Source organism: Brachyistius frenatus, unplaced genomic scaffold, assembly GCF_029030835.1.
Source record: "Brachyistius frenatus isolate BFR_SWC_R1_liver_20210118 unplaced genomic scaffold, ASM2903083v1 Contig_100, whole genome shotgun sequence".
Taxonomy (NCBI): Eukaryota; Metazoa; Chordata; class Actinopteri; family Embiotocidae; genus Brachyistius; species Brachyistius frenatus.
The window spans coordinates 1092150-1114824 of NW_027210699.1; the positions used below are offsets into that span (position 1 = coordinate 1092150).

At 41.3% G+C, this 22675-nt stretch overlaps 1 protein-coding gene across 2 annotated transcripts in view; it reads right to left on the bottom strand.

Moving 5' to 3' along the window:
* Positions 1–11550, bottom strand: part of minar1 (membrane integral NOTCH2 associated receptor 1) — a 29381-nt gene extending 17831 nt beyond the window's left edge. For both annotated transcript variants that reach the window (XM_069711443.1, XM_069711444.1), the window contains exons 1-2: positions 9916–11550; positions 7082–8572 (exon numbers count right to left, since the gene is read on the bottom strand). In XM_069711443.1, the coding sequence (XP_069567544.1) occupies positions 7082–8572; positions 9916–10758 (2334 nt within the window). In that variant the 5' untranslated portion in view covers positions 10759–11550. The remainder of the gene's footprint in view (positions 1–7081; positions 8573–9915) is intronic.
* Between the last annotated feature and the right edge of the window lie 11125 nt (positions 11551–22675).

Here is a 22675-nt window from a genome sequence, read left to right on the forward strand (position 1 = left end):
TCAAAGAGGATCACCTGTTTGCTCGTCCAAATATGCAGCTTTCTCAGTTTATGCTAATTGTCATCCCCATGCTAATTCCATATTGCATTTAGAAAATCAGTCAATTTTGCTTTGTAAAAATGTCCCCTTGTGGGATTAATAAAGTATCTATCTATCTATCTATCTATCTATCTATCTATCTATCTATCTATCTATCTATCTATCTATCTATCTATCTATCTATCTATCTATCTATCTATCTATCTATCTATCTATCTATCTATCTATCTATCTATCTATCTATCTAAAATGAATGAACCCACCTTTACATGTAGCCTAGAACCAACAGTAAGGTTGGAAATAACCCCAATTAACATTAATCAATGTTCTACTAAGAATATTAAAATAACACAAACGGAACAGATCCTGCACGTTTTTAGGCTGAATAATGACAGACTTCAGAATTTCAATCTCTTTGGCTAAAACTGAAAAAGTGAATAGATATACAGGTATGTAAGATGCTGAAATGCTAATGAGGATTCAAATTAGCTTGTTGTGAATTCCTCCACTAAAAATGTATTCTCCCTCAACAACTTCATGAAAAACAACTGTGACAAAGTGAAAGCATTTGTGACAGGAAACCTGGAGGATGTATTGTTGTTTTTACAAATAAAGCATATTCAAATTTAGAGGTTGTCTGAATTGGAACCAGTCGTACGTACAAAAAGAACAAGGATTAAATCTCCTGATTCAGTGGGAAAGGAACAGGCCAGACTGTGGTTGTGAGAGTGCTCTAAATAGCAGGCTCATCTTGGCGTTACAGCTGGTGGGCTTGTTGATGCTACAGTCTGTTGGCAGAGGAGCTGACTGTAGCAGCTGAGCCTCACCCATCATTATCCAGGTTTTTCCTTTTGTTTTTTCCATCTTCTGTTGCCACCCTGAGAAAGCTTTACAGAGGCGACTGAAAAGGAGATTCAAATTATATACGGAATATTAAAGCTGTGAGCTAGCAAGATAAGTTATCACTCCTATAGATCAGAATCAGAGTAAGATTTATTGGCCAAGTATATTAACATCCTACTTGGCCTCGGTGTCTTCGTCTGAATCATCTTTAAGGATTGTGTAGCAGTGTTATTATCACTGCAGCTTATACCAAAAAAAAAAATCCACTTGTGGGATCAATAAAGTATATCTATCTATCTATCTATCTATCTATCTATCTATCTATCTATCTATCTATCTATCTATCTATCTATCTATCTATCTATCTATCTATCTATCTATCTATCTATCTATCTATCTATCTATCTATCTATCTATCTATCTATCTATCTATCTATCTATCTATGATGGTAGTTTGTGTTTTAACTTTGCTCTGCTAAAGTCCCCGTGGACATTAAAAAGTGAGTCCATACGTTCGTATTTAGAGCTGGTTATCTGGTCAGCCAGGGTTTGCAGTGCATTATTCACACCTGTTAAAAACACCCTCACACAATAATCAGAGGTTACTAAAATTGAACTGGTGTGTAACTTTGCTAAAACGATGTCATGTTTTCTTGGCCTAATCTGAGCAGTGATGGCATGTACAACTGAGTGTCACCATTCAACAGCTGGCTTGGAGGCTGTGTCCTGCAACGGCTGCATGGATGACTGGAACACATTCTGGGGTTTTGGCATCTGTCCAACTTTAAATGGTGGAGCTCTCAAGTCAGGCAGACTATTAGATCCCCGAAGAGATGACAATCCAGAGATAAAACCAGGAGGCAGAGCTGTCGTCATACATGCTTCTCTGAATGTTCTTTTACACATCTACAATTAATTATCCAAATAAACAAATCAAAATCACAGAAAAGTTTTTCAGAAGAACTAAAAATACCTACTGCTGACACTTTAACAGAAGAAGGCCTTCAAAAATCAATATGGAAAGCATACATTCATATTTCCATTCCTCCTTTGATTAAAGGTCCATGTACTCTATAAATACAGTGAAAGGCAACCCCCCCCCCCGAGAAAAGGTTAAGAAACATGATATTAAACTGTAGTGAGATGGTTTATTGTACTTTGACCAGAAAAACATATTTTCTTATGGATATTAAAGCTGCAAATATAATACCAGAGAAGTATAAAAAAAAATGGGACCTTTAAAAATATCTCGAAATTATTTAAAATAAATGATTCCACAGTAAAGACAATCATCTAAATATTTAATAGATTTCAACAGACAGCTATGAAGGAATTTTCATTCATCACTGGACCTCCCTGTCTCATCAAGCTGGTCTCTCTCGCTCATGAGGTCACGATGTCCTCTTGAACTCTGTTGCCATAAGGTACGGTCTGTTACGGCTATAGACGGAGACAGTCTCGTCTTCCAAGGTGAACCGAGTTTCAATAATGAGGCAGACGTCTCTTCTTATCTAGAAATATACTTCATTCTGGGAGACATCTTTACACTTGTCACTCTGTATCTCCTAGATTGAATTCTGTCAATAAACATTACTGTTTCAGTCTCCTTTGACTTCTTCACTCCAAATATGCGATTTCCAGCACGACTGCCAGTTTGTCAAGGACTGACTGCAAATTTAGCCCGAGAACACTGTTTGATGCTAAACACGTCTCCAAGAACCCCAAGATCAGACAGATGTCCTTTTCTTAATTCAATCAAATATAGCTGCAATTTGTGCTTCAAGCCCAAAAAAAGCGGGAAGCTCATTTGGCTAAACTAAAGCCATAAGCAGCAAAGAGCTGGTTGAACATAGATATCAATCAAGTTTTCAAATTTGTCACTTTTTGACTTTTGACTCTTTTTTTGACACTATAGCGTTAATGATGAAGGGTCTTTGTCTTGATGGGGTTCGATTTACCAAATTCAACCCCATTGAAAGCATGAGATATCTATATGCAAAATATTGTGCCAATTTTGGTGCCATTTGAATGAAGACTTGAAAGAAAGAACTGGTCATTTATTTAGCATATTTAGAAAATTACAGAGTAATGGACCTTTGCATTAACCATATGCTGCACTGAGGCAACATTTTTGGATGTGCTGGGAAAAAAACTCTGCTTGGTAGGACGGACAGGTGACTTATTTAGATTTTTTTGAAGTTTTAAATGTCTAGGCATTTTTATTTGTTGTAATAAGCCACGCCCACTTGATCTGTCGTTACCACATTTTATGAATCGACTGAGTCATGACCCTAGATCTCGTACAGATATCTCGTACAAATCTCTGTTGCCAATAACGACGGATCCACTTTTCATATTAGCAGCATATTAGCTAGGGGGCAAGCTCGAAATGCTTTGGTAGGCCTTTTTCTAAATACAGTCTGAAGATATCTACCAAGAATTATAATTATTGGGCTAATCATTAATGAGTTACAGACAGATTATGTTCTGCTAAGCCCCGCCCCTTGTGAATGTTATCTGGGAATATCTTGAAAACCAAACAAGACATCAAATTTAGATTAGATTCATGCAATTGGATCGTCGGTTAAATTCACAAATTACAAAATTAAAAATTAAATAGCAAAGGATCCATCATGGCAGATTTTAATAGTGTATGAGGCTTTAATATAGAGAAAATTGATGGAGACCGTGTCTAAAATTTCAAGTCAATCCCTCTTATGTTAAGGACACCCCGAGATGTATCACACCTTTACATAAAATTAGAATAAAGGGTTTCAGCTTAGGTGCCGATGATTAGAACCTCCTTTAAATAAATCATTATGCTGCAAGGGAAATTGCACAAGTGATCTTTAAGATGACAATCTGTCCCAGACTGGCTGCCCAAATTCAGCCCAAGACCAGAAAGTTTGATACCAGACAACCTCCCCAAGAATCCCAAAATGTAATCACGATTTGTGCAGGAAATAACACGACACCAAATCCACCAAAGAAAGAAGAAATAAGGGGTTATGAAATGGCTTTTTCAGTTTCAAAGAGGAGTGAATGTTTGCTTGTCCAAATATAATAAAAGTCCAAAACATTTAAGTGATGTATGTTATTTCACTTGACTGTATCCTGTATGTTGAGAGTAGTTTTCCTGAAAACCTCTATTATTTATGCTATTAAATTTGATCAAACATGTCTGCCACATTAGAATTAGAAGTTATCATGAAAGGTTTAATATATGTAAGAGGTATCACTGAATAGCAAATGTAATGAATGGAACATTAACAAAACATTCTAATTCATGAAAATCTGGCATTTATATCAAATGTAAAAAAAAATTCCATTTTATGGCGGAGGCATGGGACCATTATAAAAGGTTTGTGTGTATTATTAGATGTTGTCCTCCTCTTTCACTATGAATATATGAGGCGGTGAAGAAATTGCAGATCTTGTTACGGCGGGGGCAGAGAGAAGCAGGCTGCGCACACGACATGTGATACACAGTATATGATTAACTTGGGGTGAAGTTGTATTTACGGTGCTAAATTACCATGATCCATATTGCATAATTCTAGCTATGGCATGTCCTGACTACCTCCTTTTTTTGAACACACAGATGTGATATCAATATGGATCTGAACATCTCACCCTTAGAAAGATGGTAAATAAGTACAGCATTCAATGTGTTACCTGATCCAGTCCTTTTTTTTTTTTTAAACTAGCCAATACTTTATTCCATGTTGGACTCTCTGCACAGCCCCGCTGTCTGCCTGCCGGCTTTAAAACATTGTGTTCAAATGTCAGGATGTCTCAGCAAATGTTAAACATACTAGCAATTCCCAGTGACCTTTCTGCAGGGAGCTAAATGGAGTGGACGTTATCTGAAATGGGTGCTGACCTTGAGCTGTCTCGATGCAGTCTTTTGCTTGATTAGCACACCTCTTAATTACCTGTGTAGCATCCGTCACACGGCCGTGGAATAAAACCGACCGGCATTATTTAGCCTGCTTTGGACTCCTTCAGCATTGATTTGAAGGTGGGTACGATGGGGTCGCATTCATGAAGAATATCCCATCCCCATAACTGCAACACTGTACATTCACTCTTGTTTGTACAGATTAAATACTTGTGTTTGGGTCCCTGACATAAAATACATAAGAATATACACTCCAAAAAAATTAAAACTGAACACTTTTGTGTTTGCATTTCAAGGTAAAAAAAATCTGAGACTTCTTCTATGCACACAAAAGGTTTATTTTGCTTATATTTTATTCACCAAGTTTTTAAAGTTCAGGTCAAAATGCTGCAAATGTCACAAGTTTTGAGAAAACGTGCAACTGGCATGCTGACTGCAGTAATGTCCACCAGAGCTGGTGCCTGTAAATCAAATGTTTATTTCACTACGATAAGCCCTCCAATGTTGTTTCCGACATGGCATTCCTAATAAGTGATGACTGTAGTGTATAAAGACCGAGTGTTTGGACAGACACATTATTTGTTTTGTGGGCTCTGTGATTCAGCACATTCTGCTTTAAATAAATGAATGCATGCTGCATTAAAGTACCAAGTCTCAGCTTTAACTTGGGAAGGTTTAAATCAGTATATAAAGAACTGTGTAGGAAATAAAGACCTTTCAACACAAATATTTAGGTGTTGAAAAGATACACGTGAAATCTTCACGTCTATGCTGTCGTAGGACTTCACTGCAGTCACACTCAGTTCTTACTTGTTGTAGGGTCACTAACTTTCAGGCTACGCAATCAAAATTACACATGAATTCCAGTGAGGATATTCCACCTTCATCTGCATCTCTTTGTTTGTTTACGATCATTTTCCTGCTGAATGAGAAACGTCCTTTAACAAGTTCTGATGCATTTGTTAGCAGTGGAATCATTAATAAATGCCAGTGGCAAGCGTACATATCCCCAATTCATAACAGAATCAGCACCACGGTTGATTGATGAGGTGCTATGCTTTGGGGAATGAGCTGTTCCTTTTTTCTTCCTCCACTTTCTTCTTTCCATCATTTTGACAGAGGTTAATCTTTCTTCCATCAGTCCATAAAGCTTTACTCACTTCTCGATTCTGGATTTTCAAACTGCAACCTAACCTTTCTGTTTTTGAGGATTACCGGTTTTAGATTAGTTTAGATTTACCTTGTAGATTAGAGGTTCTGCTCGTGAATTCTTTTTTTGATTGAATAAGGACAGTTCAGGTAAGAATTATTAACTTGCTTACTTTGCAGTCACAAAAGGGGTTTTCTTCTCCATCTAAATTATTTGTTGCTGCTTGTACCCAACTGATGATGTATGCAAACCAACTGCCTTCGACATCTCATATATTTTAGTTTTATTTAAGCGACATAATTATCTTTTTCACTTACATAGTCTGGTTAGGTATCGCTGCAAGAAACCATTTGCTTAGCAAAGGTTCATTGACACCAAGTCAACAAGTCTGAAATGATACTTACAGCACATGTACACAACAGCAGAGCAGCAAAGTTGATCAAATGTGTATATAGATGCATATGGCATAGTGACATATTAGATGTAGTAGAGTACGATTGGCACAATGTCGTTCAAAACGTAGGAGTCTGAATTATGGATATGATGTGAATGAGATTTAAGTAGGAGAATATTGTAGGTGGAGCTTAACAGTAACTTCATGAGTGCATTTTACCAACCAGGAGCTGAGTGTATGAAACGCTGTAGATTCACAACTAAAACTCTGTACCGCATGTACATCGGATGTAAAGCAGAGCAGAGCAGCAACACTAGCAGGCTGAGGTGGAAAAAACACAGCAAAGAATGATGTTTTAATAATAATGGGCTCTGACAGGGACCCCAGTTTAGCAAAAATCCAAATAGTTCACCATCAATAAGGATATTAATTATCTTCACAAAAGGCAGGATGCAAAGAAAAAATTATAGTTAAACATAAGAAGGTCAACAATGACAGCTTTAAAGGTCAACCTACTGCTCTAATAACTTGACTGACTGCATATAAGACAACATAATTCCAAGACTTTAAATAAATTCTTGGGGTTTTCACAGATAATATAGAACGGAAACGGGTTTTTTTCACTTTATTTCTTTATCTTTGTGTTTCCATACATGTGATGCTTCTGTTACGTGATGTAATCCATCTACAGTATGCTCTACATGTCATGTGTTTCTGTCTCATTAACATGCAAATAAAAAATCAGGGTCTTTACCTCTTTGGCTTTTCGATGTCTGTCCTTGCCGTCTCGGTCTCGGTCTCTGTCGCTGTCCTTGCCCTCCTCTCCGGGGTGGCAGGAGTAGGACACGGTCCTCCAGTCCCGCGGCGAGTTGGTGATGCTGGCGACGTTTGACTCAGTGGCACTGATCTCCTCATTGAGCGAGCGGGACGACCTTCTCATGAGCATGCTCTTCTTCAGAGCCATTATCCTGTGGCTGTCGCTGTTACTCCCGTCCGAGCAGCACCATTCCTCCGTGTGCCCGTCGTCCGTTTTGGCGTTATGACCGGTGGTGTGGCACTGGAAAACATGAGGCGAGAGGGTGGCGGTGGAGTGCGGATGCGGGTGGAGGCGGGCCTTGTCCGGGGTAGCGTTGGACCCGGATGCCGATGTCGTCTCCCCTGGTCTCTCATTGGCCTCCGGCTCCTGGATCTTCTCATCCAGCTTGTTGAGCTTGGAAAGTACCTGGGAGATCTCACTGCGAACCCCCGACAGAGACTCCAGCTTCTTCTCGATCTCACCGATCCTCGTCACCAGCTTGCAAACACTCGACTTGAGCTCGTCATCTGTGTTTTCCAGTGAGTGGAACAGGCGATCCAGCTTGGACTTGGCCAGTTTGACCGTGCTGCATTCAGGGGAGCTGTCGCCTGCAGACTTCAGCGTTGCCTGAGAAAGAGATCCATTGCTATTGTAACACGATGACTGGACGATGCCCAGAGAGTCACAAACACTCATATCATCCAGAAAACGAAAAATGTCACTTATGTCATCACTAACAATCTCAGGGTCGTCATCAGAGTGCTTGAAGGCATGTCGTTCTCTGTCACCGTATTTGGACGCGTACTCTTTCATCTTCTTCTGCTCAGCTTGCTCTGTTTGAGTCCCAACGCTCGAGGAGCTGTCCACTCCCTGAAAGGATGCACTCTTCATATTTTTGTCCCTGAACCTTTTGGCTGCTTCTCTTTTGTCCAAACCTGCAGATCCACTTGCCATCAGTGCAACGTCCTTGTTTTTGATTCCATTAGTCTTCTTTCCGAAGCCCGGAGAAGCTACTATCTTTTCATTTGGGCAGTGAAAATGCTTCTCAGTGTCGGTGCTGATGATGCCGATGTTGCAATGGTGGTTTTCTTTGAGCTGTTTGCTGTTCAGAAAAGGCCTCTCGAATTCTGGTGGCCCTTCCTCCGTGTTGAGACTGAAGCTCTTCACCGGCCACGCTGGCTGCTTCCCTGCTTTGCTGCTGTGCTTCCTTTTGCTGACGCACTCGGAGACCGTGGTCGGACCGAAGTACGTGGAGGCCTGTAGGTCGTCCAGGCTCTCGTGCTTCACCCGCCGTCTGTCCTGAAGGGGGGAGTTGAGTGTCGGTTCAAAGTAGGGGTTACTGTAAGGCAGTTCGAAGCTGTGGTTGAAGAAGGTAGCAGGCTTGTGCAGCTCCCTCCTGTGGTAGCCGTCAGCAACCTTGTTGCCCTGTTTGCCTTCAGGAGGGACGACCTACGACAGTAACCCAGAAAAAGGACCGAGTCAGCATTAAAACACAATAATGCCGCAAATGCAGCAGAGGTGGTCCACTACTATCAACTATGGGATCGTACCATTTTATAATAAAAAATATCACAAAAAAACAGCAAGAGGTCTACGGGAATTATATGTTCAAGAAAATGCAAATAGGCTAAACCGAAGAACTGGTTCTGATTTGAAGGAGCACTTAGTCAGACCATTATGGACCTGTGACCTTCAGAATATAAGAGGCGGGAGGTCATTGTTCCGATAATGCATTATGGCATCTATAACTCATTAAATAAAATGTCAGAAACATATATTATATCATGTCTTCCCTCGTATGTGGTACATAATAGCTGGACCGTCAGCTAATGCGAGCTGTGTACACAGCAGGCTCTGTCGGGGTCCTTTTAAATGTTAATACTGAATTTACATGTGACATTAAATACAGGTTAGAGGATGTATTTTGACATATATCTTCAGAATGAATAACTGGTGAGAAACTGTACAAACACTGAAATGCTCTCACTTGCTTTTCAGTCTATTAAATGCAGGAAAGACCATATTCCAGTATTTTTGTGCGATGAGGGGATATTAAAGTACACAAGTTCTGTACTTACATTCATTTTTAAATAGTCACCTGAATTTTCCATTTTATGTTGCTTAATATTGTATTAATACTCCATTACATTTATCTAATAGCTGTAGATTTTGATTAATTAGAAATACGGATTTTACTTCCAAAAAGGAAAATCAAACGTATAAAGTATTTAAATTAACTATTTCTCTTAATTGTATTATTTTACTTTAAAGAATCAGAGGTATTGATATTTCAATAATATGTTTCTATTTTATATTTCTGAAACCCTAATTGCCATCAACTCTGGTAAACTGGTGAAACAAATAGTTCTCAAAATAATCAGTTGAAAGTTTGATGGCTGTTTTCAGTCATTCATTAAGCATAAATATCATATTAGTTGGTCAAACAATTCAATTCAATTCCATTCAATTTTATTGATATAGCCCCAAATCACAACAAAATGTTTCACTCTCAAAAAGCTGTGTTTGGTTGGAGGAGGCAAAATGTCCATACTTTACACTAATTGGTGCATTGAGCTGCATACATTTTTTTTTTTAAATTGGCACCTTCATATATTTTTCCATTTCTATATTTTATATTCTTCAACAAAACAGGTGTTTCCTTTAGGTTGACACACTTTTAACACGATCATTTCTTTAGCTGCAAAAGCCGCCAACAGCAGAGTGACATTACCGTTAAATCAAAGCAGCCCTCTCTCTCTTAATTCTTTAAACAGCAGCCTAAAAACACTAACCCGTGGTGAGAAGGCCACAAAGTTGTGAAAGTCCTCCTTGAAAATGTTCCTCTTCTGGATGCAGGAGTGAATGGAGAAGGGCTCCGTGTGGCCGATGTGCTGCAGGGACTCCTGGTCGGTGGTGGACTCGCTGTCTATGTCCATGGGGAAGTAGGTGCTCTGCATTTCACACGGCGGTGACGGAGGACTTCCGCTGGAGTACTGGGGCAGATGATGCAGCTTGTCCAGAGAAGCTGCTCTACATTTCAGGTCTTTGCTGACGCCCAGGAGGAAGTTGGGGTCTGAGGTGGGAATGAACTGTTGGCAGTTATTGCACTCGGATGGTTTGGGACAGGGAGGAGCAGCCTTAGCCACAGGATGCTGCTGGGGGTGGTGGTGATGGTGGTGATGATGGTGTCCATCCCTGGAGTGATCCACATGCTCGTAGCCAACCCTCTTGTCACATTCCTGATACTTATAGGCCTCATTGTCAGAGCGGCCCATCTCCACCGACTGGTTCTTGTGAAACTTGGCTCTGTGCACTATGGGGAGCTTGTCTTTGGCTTTTCCGCCGTTCATTTGGATCAAGTTGAACATGGTGACGATGTCTGCCGCCACCATGAGCTTCTTGGACTGCGGGTCCTCCATCGAGCTGCGCATCTTGTCCTTGAAGAGGGTGGCTGGGAAGGCAGGGTCCAGGCAGGCCGTGTAGAAGAGCAGGCTGCGGAGCTTGGCCAAGTGCACGAGGTCAAAGCGCGCACACAGAGACTTGCACAGGTCCTGGTAGGACATGGTGCTGCGCTTGGTGTCCAGCTCCTCCAGAACCCGGACAAGGAACAGAGAATAATCTGGTAAAGGCTCCATGGCTGCTGAGAGGCAGGAGCAGGCCTACAGATGGGGTCTTACCTCAGGGGAAGCCTGGCACCTGGAAACAACACAACTAAATGTCCATTAAATGCTAATCTGTGTTTTCTTGCCCCGACTGAAGACAAATAAGAGAATCCAAAAGACCAAGAGGAGGCAGTGACAACGAAGACAAATCCACAATGATTCATACTTTGCTGGTTTAATTAGACAAGAGTCGAAACGAGGAGGATAATCGCAATGAAAAAGCTTCCGCGCGGAGATTCATCCTGACCAGTTGGCCACTTGCATTCCGACAGTAACAGTAGCTGCAGAGCCTCTGACACAGCAGGGCGCGCACACATCTCGGTCTGCTTTCAGTCCTATTTGCAAACCACCACTTTCCGCTGAGCGGCTGGCGGCAGAGTGAACAATGATCTGATCAACTCGGTGCAACACAGCATGTCTCTCATCAGAGACACGACAACAGAGGAAATAAACTCGGAGCAATCAAGGATCATCTGAATGGGAATCCGCAGCGCGCAGCGCTCCGACACACGCATCCAAAGAGGTTTTACAGCTTGAAGCCGTTCTATTATGTATCTAGAAGAAGCACACCGTGCGCGCAGAACAACCTGACATGCATGCGCGCAGGTAAATGCTGGTAAAATGAGATGTAGTGTCCCGGCTGGCTCTGATGGTAAACACAGATCTCTTAGACAGTCCTGGCACATTTCTCCACTAACCTACGTCTTCCTCTCCCTCCTGGACTCCGAGCTTGTGATGCTGTGACGGAGGAGCTGCCCGGTACTGAAACTGCATGCTGTGCTGTAAACCAGCTGTCAAACTAAAAAGAATGAACACTAACACGACCACTTCCGCTTTAAACAGAAAAGGCTTATAGGAACGTTCCTGAAAATCCAGAATTTATTAATTTTAAGATGGAAAAAGTATTCATACCTGGTAAACAATTGTAATAATATCACAACAAACAAATACCAAGTTAAAAGTAAAAATAATTATTTCAAACTGTTGCTGATTATTTTGTGGACCGAGCCTGATGTTGGTTTGGTATTGGATTTGTATTTTTCATCAACATAATAATCTATATTTGTAGCATAATAACAATAATAATACATTTAAATTAGTTAGTATTTATTTTTAGTGAGAAGGCTAATAACTGACCTCTGAAATGAGTTAGGGATGTAAGTATAAAGGAGCAGCTCGTAAAAAAAATAAAAATAAATAAAGACATTCAAGTCATTTTCCAGCACTGCCAGTGAGCACTATATTCAAACCTGGGTCTTTTATTAGGACTTGATTTTAGGTCAACCTTACTTGAAAAATCCTCATTTAATTGAAGTAAATTGAACTCCTTGTCCTAAATTTTGTATCACATGTATAGCCTAAATCTTTCAGGAAATTACATATCTAGTGTATAGCCATTGTTACCTGGCAGTGTGATTTATAACCAAGCCTCAACACACGGCTTAAATCGTTTTCTATTTGAGTAAACTGGGTTGGTTCGCTGTAACCACACATTACTGACAAATAAATAGGCAACACACATGTAATAATTAACTCAAAAGAATACCAGGTTAGTTGTGAAACACATCAGTCATTATTATTCATCCTGGCTTAACTAAGCACGTTTTAAATGTTTTGAAAAGTGCTGTAGAAACAGTTTATTATCGTTTTAGGTATGCGCTTTTATTGTGAAGGCAAGGCGTCTCATTTCCGGTCATAGCCTAGGTAATTCTATGTGATCGATGCGGTTCTTTGTTTCCACTTAGAATGACGTAACTACACCTACCGCTGGACACTGTAAAAATATCAGCTTTCCCCTTTTGACCTTTCACACCTACTAAATTATTGAACATGACGATGGGTTCCTGTCACGTGTCTGACTGCTGCCCACATGAATGACATAAAAACAATACTGTGATCTCTGAGTAGTTTATAAATATATATAGCTGGTGGTAAAAACTGGCAACAACCAGATACATGTAATTCTAAATGGATAAATAAATATGCAGATAACAGAAAAAGACATTTTGTAAGCCATTAACTTTTAGCTTTATAAAATCTTATTCAATTTGTGTGACAATCACTGTACTTCAGGGGATGAGTGAAGGCACTAATAATATGCTGTTTATTACTTGTTTTATATTTTAAATGTTCTTATGCTGTTTTTATGTTCTGGGGATGTTTTGGTAGCCTGACTCCACCAGACTATTGCTCACAGCTTCAGTTTTCTGCTGTGAAAACAAAGTACAAAAAGCAAAGTACACAAAGAGAACAGGGCGAGAGACCAAACCAGAGAGACGAGTGGTAAACTGTAGATACTGAACACACTGAGCAGTGGAAGCAGGTGAGTCAAAGGCCAGAGAAGATGAAGGGATGCAAGCGGCCGGAAAAACATGAGAGTTAGAAACCGAGGAAAATACGGAACGAATGACAATGATATAGTCTGTCTCTCCTCATATACAGCAAACAGGAAAACAAGATGAAGTCATCGCAGCTTCATTTATATCATGACAAACAGCAGCATTGCTCATCCAGGGCCTTTACTATTAGATAGCTAGATAGCTGGATAGCTAGATAGATAGCTGGATAGCTAGATAGATAGATAGATAGATAGATAGATAGATAGATAGATAGATAGATAGATAGATAGATAGATAGATAGATAGATAGATAGATAGATAGATAGATAGATAGATAGATAGATAGATAGATAGATAGATAGATAGATAGATAGATAGATAGATAGATAGATAGATAGATAGATAGATAGATAGATAGATAGATAGATAGATAGATAGATAGATAGATAGATAGATAGATAGATAGATAGATAGATAGATAGATAGATAGATAGATAGATAGATAGATAGATAGATAGATAGATAGATAGATAGATAGATAGATAGATAGATAGATAGATAGAGGGACGGACGGACGGACAGATGGGTGGATAATATTACATTTAACTAAAATAAAATAAAATAAACAGCAGTGCAACAATTTAAACAAAACAAACAAACAACAGTGCAACAATGATATTGTGTGAAATCTCTAAATACTCTTGCAAGATAACATCATGTGCTAGTTTGGCTGTCTTTCATCATATTTTATCTTTATGTATTTGAGATACCCATCCAGTCATGATATCAGAGTTTACATGTCTCTTAGCTTTCTGCAAATAAATACCAACAAAACGGACTTTTTTGAAATATGTGTCCTCTTTTTGATTTTCCCTTGCTTGAATACATTTCTGGCCACAGTGACGATCACGTCAGAGTCAGAAAAGTTAAAGAACACATTCTACTTTGAGTAATTACATTAACTGCCCTCCCTGTTCTGCTCTGTTTCTTTATCCCAAGGATTAATATGGAGCAGAGAGCCTCCAGTATTATTGTTAATGAACATTTTAATGTTTAAGTGACTGCTGTCTTGTGTGCCCTGAAGCACATTTCATTTTCTCACTTATTATAAATGAGATGAGAAGAAAGTTTCTGAGAGGCCGAGGAACAAAAGAGGAAACAAAAATATATTGAAAATGATAAAAATAGCAATAAACACTAAAGTTGCTGTTATTTTCATGAATCAATCCGTCCATCCTATTTTAGAAAGACATCCTTTTCAATGATGTGTGAAGTTTATGTTTGCAAAACAAGACTAAACTAACCAGTGAGTCATATAAAATATGAGCTCCATTAGTAGACTCTTAACTCTCCTTGTACGTTCCAACACAATACTTGTTTTCTGTTGTACATAATAAGTTGTTATACACCTTGGTGACCTGCCAGACTCCCAAATAATATAGTAGTCTCAAGAGAATCTTTCTCTTAAGTGTATTAAAAGGATGGCCTCTGTTAAGATGGCCGATAGTAGCTGGAATAAAGCAGGAGGTTTGAGGCAGAGATTGAGGAGCAGTGGACTTACTTTTTTGGACAAAGACGGCGTTCTTGGTCCCTCTGCTAGCCGGCATGAAGACTTCAGCCAGTTGAGCAGTTGTTTTTTTTACCTCAAACTCTGGATGCACCATCCTCAGGAACTGTTCAAGAATCATGGTCTCTGATACAGTATTTCTGAATATAAAGTCCCTGAACCAATCGTGGTAGGTTTCTTCTGTGATTTGATACTTTTCCAAAGTTGCTGCTTTCACCTTTTTGGAATCCTCGATGTCCATTAAGAAATAAGAGGATGAGGCGAACGGCCCACTCATCTCGACCCACTGGTGCTCTTGAAGGGAGCCATCTTTCTCCATCTGCTGGTCCCTGGTTGCCTGAGACCGGATGAGTGACTTCATCAGAGTTGCCAGCTCTTGAGTCTTGTCCCCCGGGTTGCTGGCTGCTGTGGCCCCCTGGTCAGCTGATGGCCTCGCTCCACCATCTGGCTCTTCCTGTTGGTCATGTTTTTCTCTCCCTCTTCCTCTCTTCATGCTCAGCTCCTTCCTGCGGTGCATGCCCCAGCTTCTTCACACCACTTGTTAGGATGACCGATAGTGGCTGGGATAAGGCAGGAGGATTGAGGCAGAGACTGCCAAAGCAATAAGAGAGCAGTTTATGATTGTAGCTTCAGTAAAGTGCTGATGCACCAGCGAGGGAGGGGGCATTGAAAGACACGTGAATTTAGCTGACCAGCTGTTTTAAGTAGACCAGTGTTTTTGCTCCCTTGTGTATAATTAGAAAGAGTCAACACAACCACACCAGCCTCTGAGCAAATAATCTGTCTTTACTACAAGATAATGAGAATACAATGTTTACAAGGTTCTGTCTCTAATTCAGGAGGACTAAATCACAATCTTTGGAAATAGTTCATTTTCAACATAAGGCTAACTTTCATTCATTGGAGTATCTAAAACAGCCAACATTTGGTTAATGTAAATGGATGTTGAGTTGATACGTTTTGGCCAACTAAGTCTTACTTATGATCAATAATCTTGTCATAGTTTGCATTGCATTAATAAACTTGTTTTAAGTTAACGACACAATATTTTGGATGTTGACAGAGATTTTGAAGTAATTGTTCGACAAGAATATTGTTCTGATAAATTGATCGTTTATTTTCACAATTTGATAATTGTAATTCTCTGTCCTGGAGTTATTCCTCCAGGAGTCAGACCACAGCTAACCATCACTTGCAGTCTGTGGTCCACATTCTTCGGCCTCACCGGGACCCCATCCAAGGCCATCTTACGATATCCCTCCAACTCCATCGCAAACTCTCTCATCTGTTTATGAGGCTCAGAGCCCTCGATTGCTGCTGACATCCAACAGTCTCCTCATCAGCTGCCTCCCTCACAACCAACACCCAGAGGCCCTCCACGGTGCACTTGTCCCGCGGGTTCAACTCATCGGCCACCTCCATATCATGAAACTAACATCAGAGACTAGACCGTTGCTTGTCTTCAGTCTTCTCTGAAGAGAATGATGATTGAGGTTGTCTCAACTTTTCTCTGCATCCACCACCACTCCAATGAAAACAAACTCCGAAGCTCCTGCGCTTCCAGCATCCGAACCTCAGCCATCCACCTCCAGGATTGTCATTGTGCCACCTCTTTCTCCAGGGGGGATGGCGAGCATCATTAGCACAGCGGGGGCTAAGTTGTACATCCCTTTTTCTCTACTCCCTCTGTTTCTGACCTTTCTCAGGTCTCCATTTAATTATTTTTACTCTTGTCTTTGCAGGCTTCACAAAATCCCAATGTACACACACTCTTTCATCCCATGATCCTCCCTTCAGCCATGAACAGCAGTATCCCGATCAAAGGTCTGAGCTCCACGACCAATTACCTCTCAATCATTTTGCAGGCTTTACAGCTACACTGTCCTTTCCTCAACCCAGGCAGCACGGCGTTAACAAGAGTTAAAAACAGGGGCGCCTTTTATTCAGAACTTAACTGCTGCATTTTGGCAGCTTACACATCTTTCTCCTGTGAGCAATGTGGAGCTCCCTCACACCCAGCTACAACATGCAGTCATCAACCCCCTTTTGCTCAAACCCGTCCTCCCACAAAACCCTGGTAATTAGACGCTTATCTTCCCCTCACATCATCCCCAATCATTGACATATGTCACTCGGGTAATGTTCCCATTCACAAAGCCGCTGACAAACTGCCAATCCTCTATCAGGGAAGCAAAATGTTGTGCATCAACTTTATCCATCTGCACACCTGATCCTTCTGTGGTGTAAACGTAGAAAATAGCTGCCCCCCCCCCAAAACCCAAACTCACCAATGGACCGACAAGCAAAGCACCTCACACCTGTCAAGTGCAACTCAACTCCATAAAATCACCCTAATAGAGAGACAGTCGACCTACTCATGGTTTCAATGACACATTGTCATTCCCAGTGCATCAAGTACTGATGTTTTTTCACAGACTTCTGTGTCTCATACAGGCACAGACGGGGCTCCTTGGCATCACTTACAGATGCTCAGGTTTCCGTACACCTTGGGTACACGAGCAGCCTTTCATGGTTACCTCAAAGGGACAGACTCATGTGTCTTCTCTATCACTTCCTCATAGAGAGAGAGAGAGAGAGAGAGAGAGAGAGATACTTTATTAATCCCACAAAGGGATTTTTTTTTTTTTTTTTTGCTACAGCAACATATACAGGTACAGGGTAAAGCAATAACAATTACAGAATAAAAAATAGAGGTAGTAAAAAATATTAAATATAAAAAAAATTAAATGCACATTATATACATTATATACAAAAAAAATTGAATAATATTAAATTAAACTAAACTAAATAACAGTACAACGAATTAAACAAACACACAACAGTGCAACAGTGTTATTGTTGTGTGATGGAAAGGAACACCTTTTCCAGGCTGTCCAGTTTGCAGCCAATGATGGAGCCGGCCTTCTTCACCAGTTTGTTAACCCTTGTGTTGTCCTTGGGTCAAAATGACCCGCAGCTGTGTTCAACCAAGTTCTATTTTATTTCTATATTTTTATATTTTTTGGGATCATTGGTCATCATTCTTTAAAGAAACCCTCACAGCTTCCTTGTCACCAATGATCCCAAAAAACATGAAAATAAAATAGAACTTGGTTGAACACAGCTACGGGTCATTTTGATCCAAGGACAACACGAGGGTTAAGTCTGTTGGTGTCTCCGGCTCCAATGCTCACCCCCCCCCTCCTACCTCCCCCCCTCTCCTCCCCAGCAGACCACAGTGAAGTACAGTTCACTGGCCACAACAGACTGGTAGAACATCTCCAACATCTTGCTGCACACATTGAAGGATCGAAGTTTCTTCAAGAAAAAGAGTCGACTCATCACCTTCTTGTAGACAGTGTTGATGTTGGTCTTCCAGTTCAGTTTGTTGTCATGGAGACACCAGGTACTTGTACTCCTCCACCATGTCCACCTCCTCTCCCAGAACTCTCAGCGGTTGTGGAGCCGTCGTCTTCCTCCTGAAGTCGACCACCATCTCTCTGGTCTTGGTCACGTTCAGGAGGAGGTGATTTCTACCCGCCCACTCCACAAAGTCCTCCACTACTGTCCTGTACTCCTCCTCCCGTCCATCCCTTATACACCGTCCACTGACTCCTCCTCCCGTCCATCCCTTATACACCGTCCACTGACTCCTCCTCATGTCCATCCCTTATACACCGTCCACTGACTCCTCCTCCCGTCCATCCCTTATACACCGGCCACTGACTCCTCCTCCCGTCCATCCCTTATACACCGTCCACTGACTCCTCCTCCCGTCCATCCCTTATACACCGTCCACTGACTCCTCCTCCCGTCCATCCCTTATACACCGTCCACTGACTCCTCCTCCCGTCCATCCCTTATACACCATCCACTGACTCCTCCTCCCGTCCATCCCTTATACACCGTCCACTGACTCCTCCTCCCGTCCATCCCTTATACACTGTCCACTGACTCCTCCTCCCGTCCATCCCTTATACACCATCCACTGACTCCTCCTCCCGTCCATCCCTTATACACCAACCACTGACTCCTCCTCCCGTCCATCCCTTATACACCGTCCACTGACTCCTCCTCCCGTCCATCCCTTATACACCATCCACTGACTCATCCTCCCGTCCATCCCTTACACACCGTCCACTGACTCCTCCTCCCGTCCATCCCTTATACATCCTACCACTGCAGAGTCATCAGAGAACTTCTGCAGATGTCTTGACTCTGAGTTGTTCTGGAAGTCAGTGGTGTAGAAGGTGAACAGGAAGGAGACAGAACAGTTCCCTGAGGAGCTCCAGTACCACTGACCACCGTATCAGACAGAACACTGCCCAGACGGACAAACTGTGGTCTGCCTGTCAGGAAGTCAGTGATCCAGGAGACGGTGGACGTGTCCACCTTCCCCCTGATGCCGTCAGGTCCTGCAGCCTTGCGTTGGTGGAGTCTCTCCAGCTGTCTCCTAACCTGGCTCGTCAGGGGTCCTTGTACTCCCTGAGCTTCTCCTTCAGGTCACTGGTGATCCATGGTCACCACCCAACTTCTCCTTCATGCCTTTTGCTTCATAGTTTTATGACGCCATAGTTTTGGATAAGCCTGAACTGCCCCCATAATTTCTGCGTGTCAAACTACCTCTGTCAAACTATCTGCTCGTAGTAAGACGCTCAAAGCAGAAGCAACAGGCCCTTCTTGGTCACCTCAAACTTGCTATACACATGAACACCCAAGAAAACCCTTTCAATCCAACTTTCTAACACACTAGTCACACTAGACGATGTGGGCAAAATAGACATTTGTTTCTGGCAACACTTCTTGTCTTCCCAAAAAGGCATTCATCTTCTCTACAACAACTATATTACAAAACCTGACAACATCCAACTTCTTCCACTGGCTTTGGTGGTTACTTTAGGGGGAGATGGTTCATTTCCAAGTGGCCCTGAGAGTTCAGTTCTCTTGGCCCAAAAATTGGACATCTATCCCATACCAGTCTTATCATATTCAACTGGCTCTGCTGTTAGAAAACCTTTTAAATGCTTTGCAAGGGACCAATCTGGACAGCTCGACAGCCTGCGCACACGCTCAGCTTACCTGGCTGGAGCTGTTTGAAGGCATATTTTCCCACTAACTGTCCTTTACCTCTTCTTAGTGAAACCAAAAATGGCCACCAGCTTCTGGTTTACCAAACAAATTGTTTGCATGTGTGGCGTATTTGCAGAACATTATTCTACACATTCCTTCTGCATTGGAGCAGTTTGCACAAAAGCCAGACATGTCACAGAGGCTCCCAAAGGAGGACTCAGTAGCACGACTCACAGATGTCTTCAGAAGTCTTTACTGATGTTGAGCAGGTTCAGAGGTACAAAAGCAGTTTCCAGATTCGGGATCAAAGAACAGTCCAAAAAGTTAAAAAAAAAAAAACAACATGAGTTAATGATCCAACCGAGCAGAGGTACAGAGGGGCAGGTGTCAAAATTTTTTTTTTTTTTTTTTTTTTTTTTTTTTTTTAGATTTAGATTTTATACACTTTATTAATCCCCGAGGGGAAATTTCTTCACTACAGCAGGGGGGCTCTCAGGGGGGAGATGCTGCAGCAGGCTGCCACGACCGCGGCGCCAGGTAACCTGACCTGAAGTGCATGTTTTTGAGATCCAAAAACACAGGTCCTTCACAATAAAAGTCACAGAACTAGGAAACCGTGTGGAAAATACAACGAACTGGTGAAGACGGAGGGGAAAGACACAGATATGTTTACACATGAGGGCGGGGAAACAGTTGGATGCAGGGGGAGACAATCAGGGCGGGGCAAACGATCACAAAGGTGGGAAACACGAGGCACGAAGGTGTCTGAAACGAGAGGAGAGGTGAGTATTTCCAAATAAAACAAGAAACAAGATAAAACTAAAGCATAAGTTCTTGTTGATCATTTCAGACATATTGCTCTTACATTTGCAAAAATATCGACGACTTCAAGCCCATCAGCACATCAGCTCCATCTGATCTTTACTTTTTGGAGGTATATAGTCACCTTGTGGAAACCATCACCTGAGACAGAAACTCCACTCCGTCTTCTTTCCCCGCTACCCAATGTGAAGACATCCCAGACCAGGCTAATCAAATGACGACCACATTCATCCTCATCCTCACTTCCATTATTCCCCTCAGTCATCCAATGCTTCCTCTCCTCATTAAACCTGTAAACATTGTTGTGGTGTTGCCTTTGCTGGTGAAAATATCCTGACGGTAGAAACATTGTAACTGGGTTCCGTGTTCATTGCTTTTATTTCTAGGTTTTGTTTATCAGTTCATCATAAATATGTATTTAATTCCTGTATTTTTTTTTAAATGACCACAAGATGGCAAAGCAACAGGCGGCAGCTGTGTTTCATGTGACCAGGGATATTAAAAACATAGAGGTGAAAGAACACATATGTGACTGCAAAAGCTGTTTTGGGATGAAGCATTCTGGCAGCATGAAGACCTCAGCAGCCTCGATCTTTTGTCAAGGCTCGCACAAATTCACGTTGACACACAAACATGGTTGAAAGCACACACACATGTTTTGTAAGGTGCCATCTGGACAGCGAGCTCACCCTGCGATAGTCCACCGTTCGGGAGGAATGATTAACGGTCCTCCTCAGTTTAGCAGCTCTGCAGCACAACAATTATCTACAAGAAGAAAAACAAATCAAAATGAATGTAGCTCTGGCAATTAAAACCGTCCACCTTCGCCTCTGTCTTTCTTTTACATGCGCACACACACACACACACACACACACACACACACACACACACACACACACACACACACACACACACACACACACACACACACACACACACACACACACACACACACACACACACACACACACACACACACACACACACAGGCCTCAAAACAAATGCTCTTGTCCTCCAGATGACCTCAGAAGGTAAGCAAGCTCCAAAGTTTTGAACTTAAAGACTCCCTCCCTGTTTTATCCCTAAATGTCCACCTGGATCTTTTTCCATTTTATGAAACTAAACACAGTTAACAGAAGTCACACTTACCACGGCACTGAAAGAAGCATGTTGCAATAGAAAACAGTCCAGTGACTGACAGGAAGAGTCATTTTTCAAAGTAGTATTTGTAGTTCACAGACCTGTGTCACGCCCACATGATCATTTGTCCTCAGAAATGACTGCTGAACAACAAGAAGGCAGATTTTTTCTTATATAACAGGAGGCTTTAATGGACAAAGACTAATAACGGATCCTTTAAATATTTTTCTTTGGTTTCTGTCTGTGCTTGTTCCAATTTAACTGAAATCAACCCCGAGCTGAGTTGTTTAGTTGTCATTCACCACTATAAATATAAGGCTGAGTGTTCATTCATTTCCCCTCGACATGTCAGTACAGTTTAGACATTAAGTGCATTAATTCATAATGAAGAGGAATGTAAAAAAACAAAACTGTTTTTGTAGCCACAGTACTGTTGAGTACTACCAAGTTTAGACCCTGACAGAAGTACAGGTAAACTTGTGTGTGTGTGTGTGTGTGTGTGTGTGTGTGTGTGTGTGTGTGTGTGTGTGTGTGTGTGTGTGTGTGTGTGTGTGTGTGTGTGTGTGTGTGTACAATGAGAGGAATGGACTGTGGTGTGGTATGGAGACTTGCCACCGGGCTGTTTGCCTAATGAGGATCAGATGGCAAGGAGATGATAGAAAACCGAACTTCAACCAAAATATTCATGCAAACAACACAAACAACACAACATACAGAATATCCCCATGGATACAGGTCTTTAGCTATTTTAAATGTAACCATTAGTTTTGAATGTTTATGTTGGCATACCTACAAAGAGTTGTTGCAACTATTGTATAATCAAAATTAAAAGAATGAAAAACATGTTATTTGTTTTTGTTTGTTAGATTCATTAATGAATAATGAAAAAACAAATGTGTTTTTCATTTTCTGATTTTGAATTCTCAATTAAAATGTAAAGTAATTAATGATA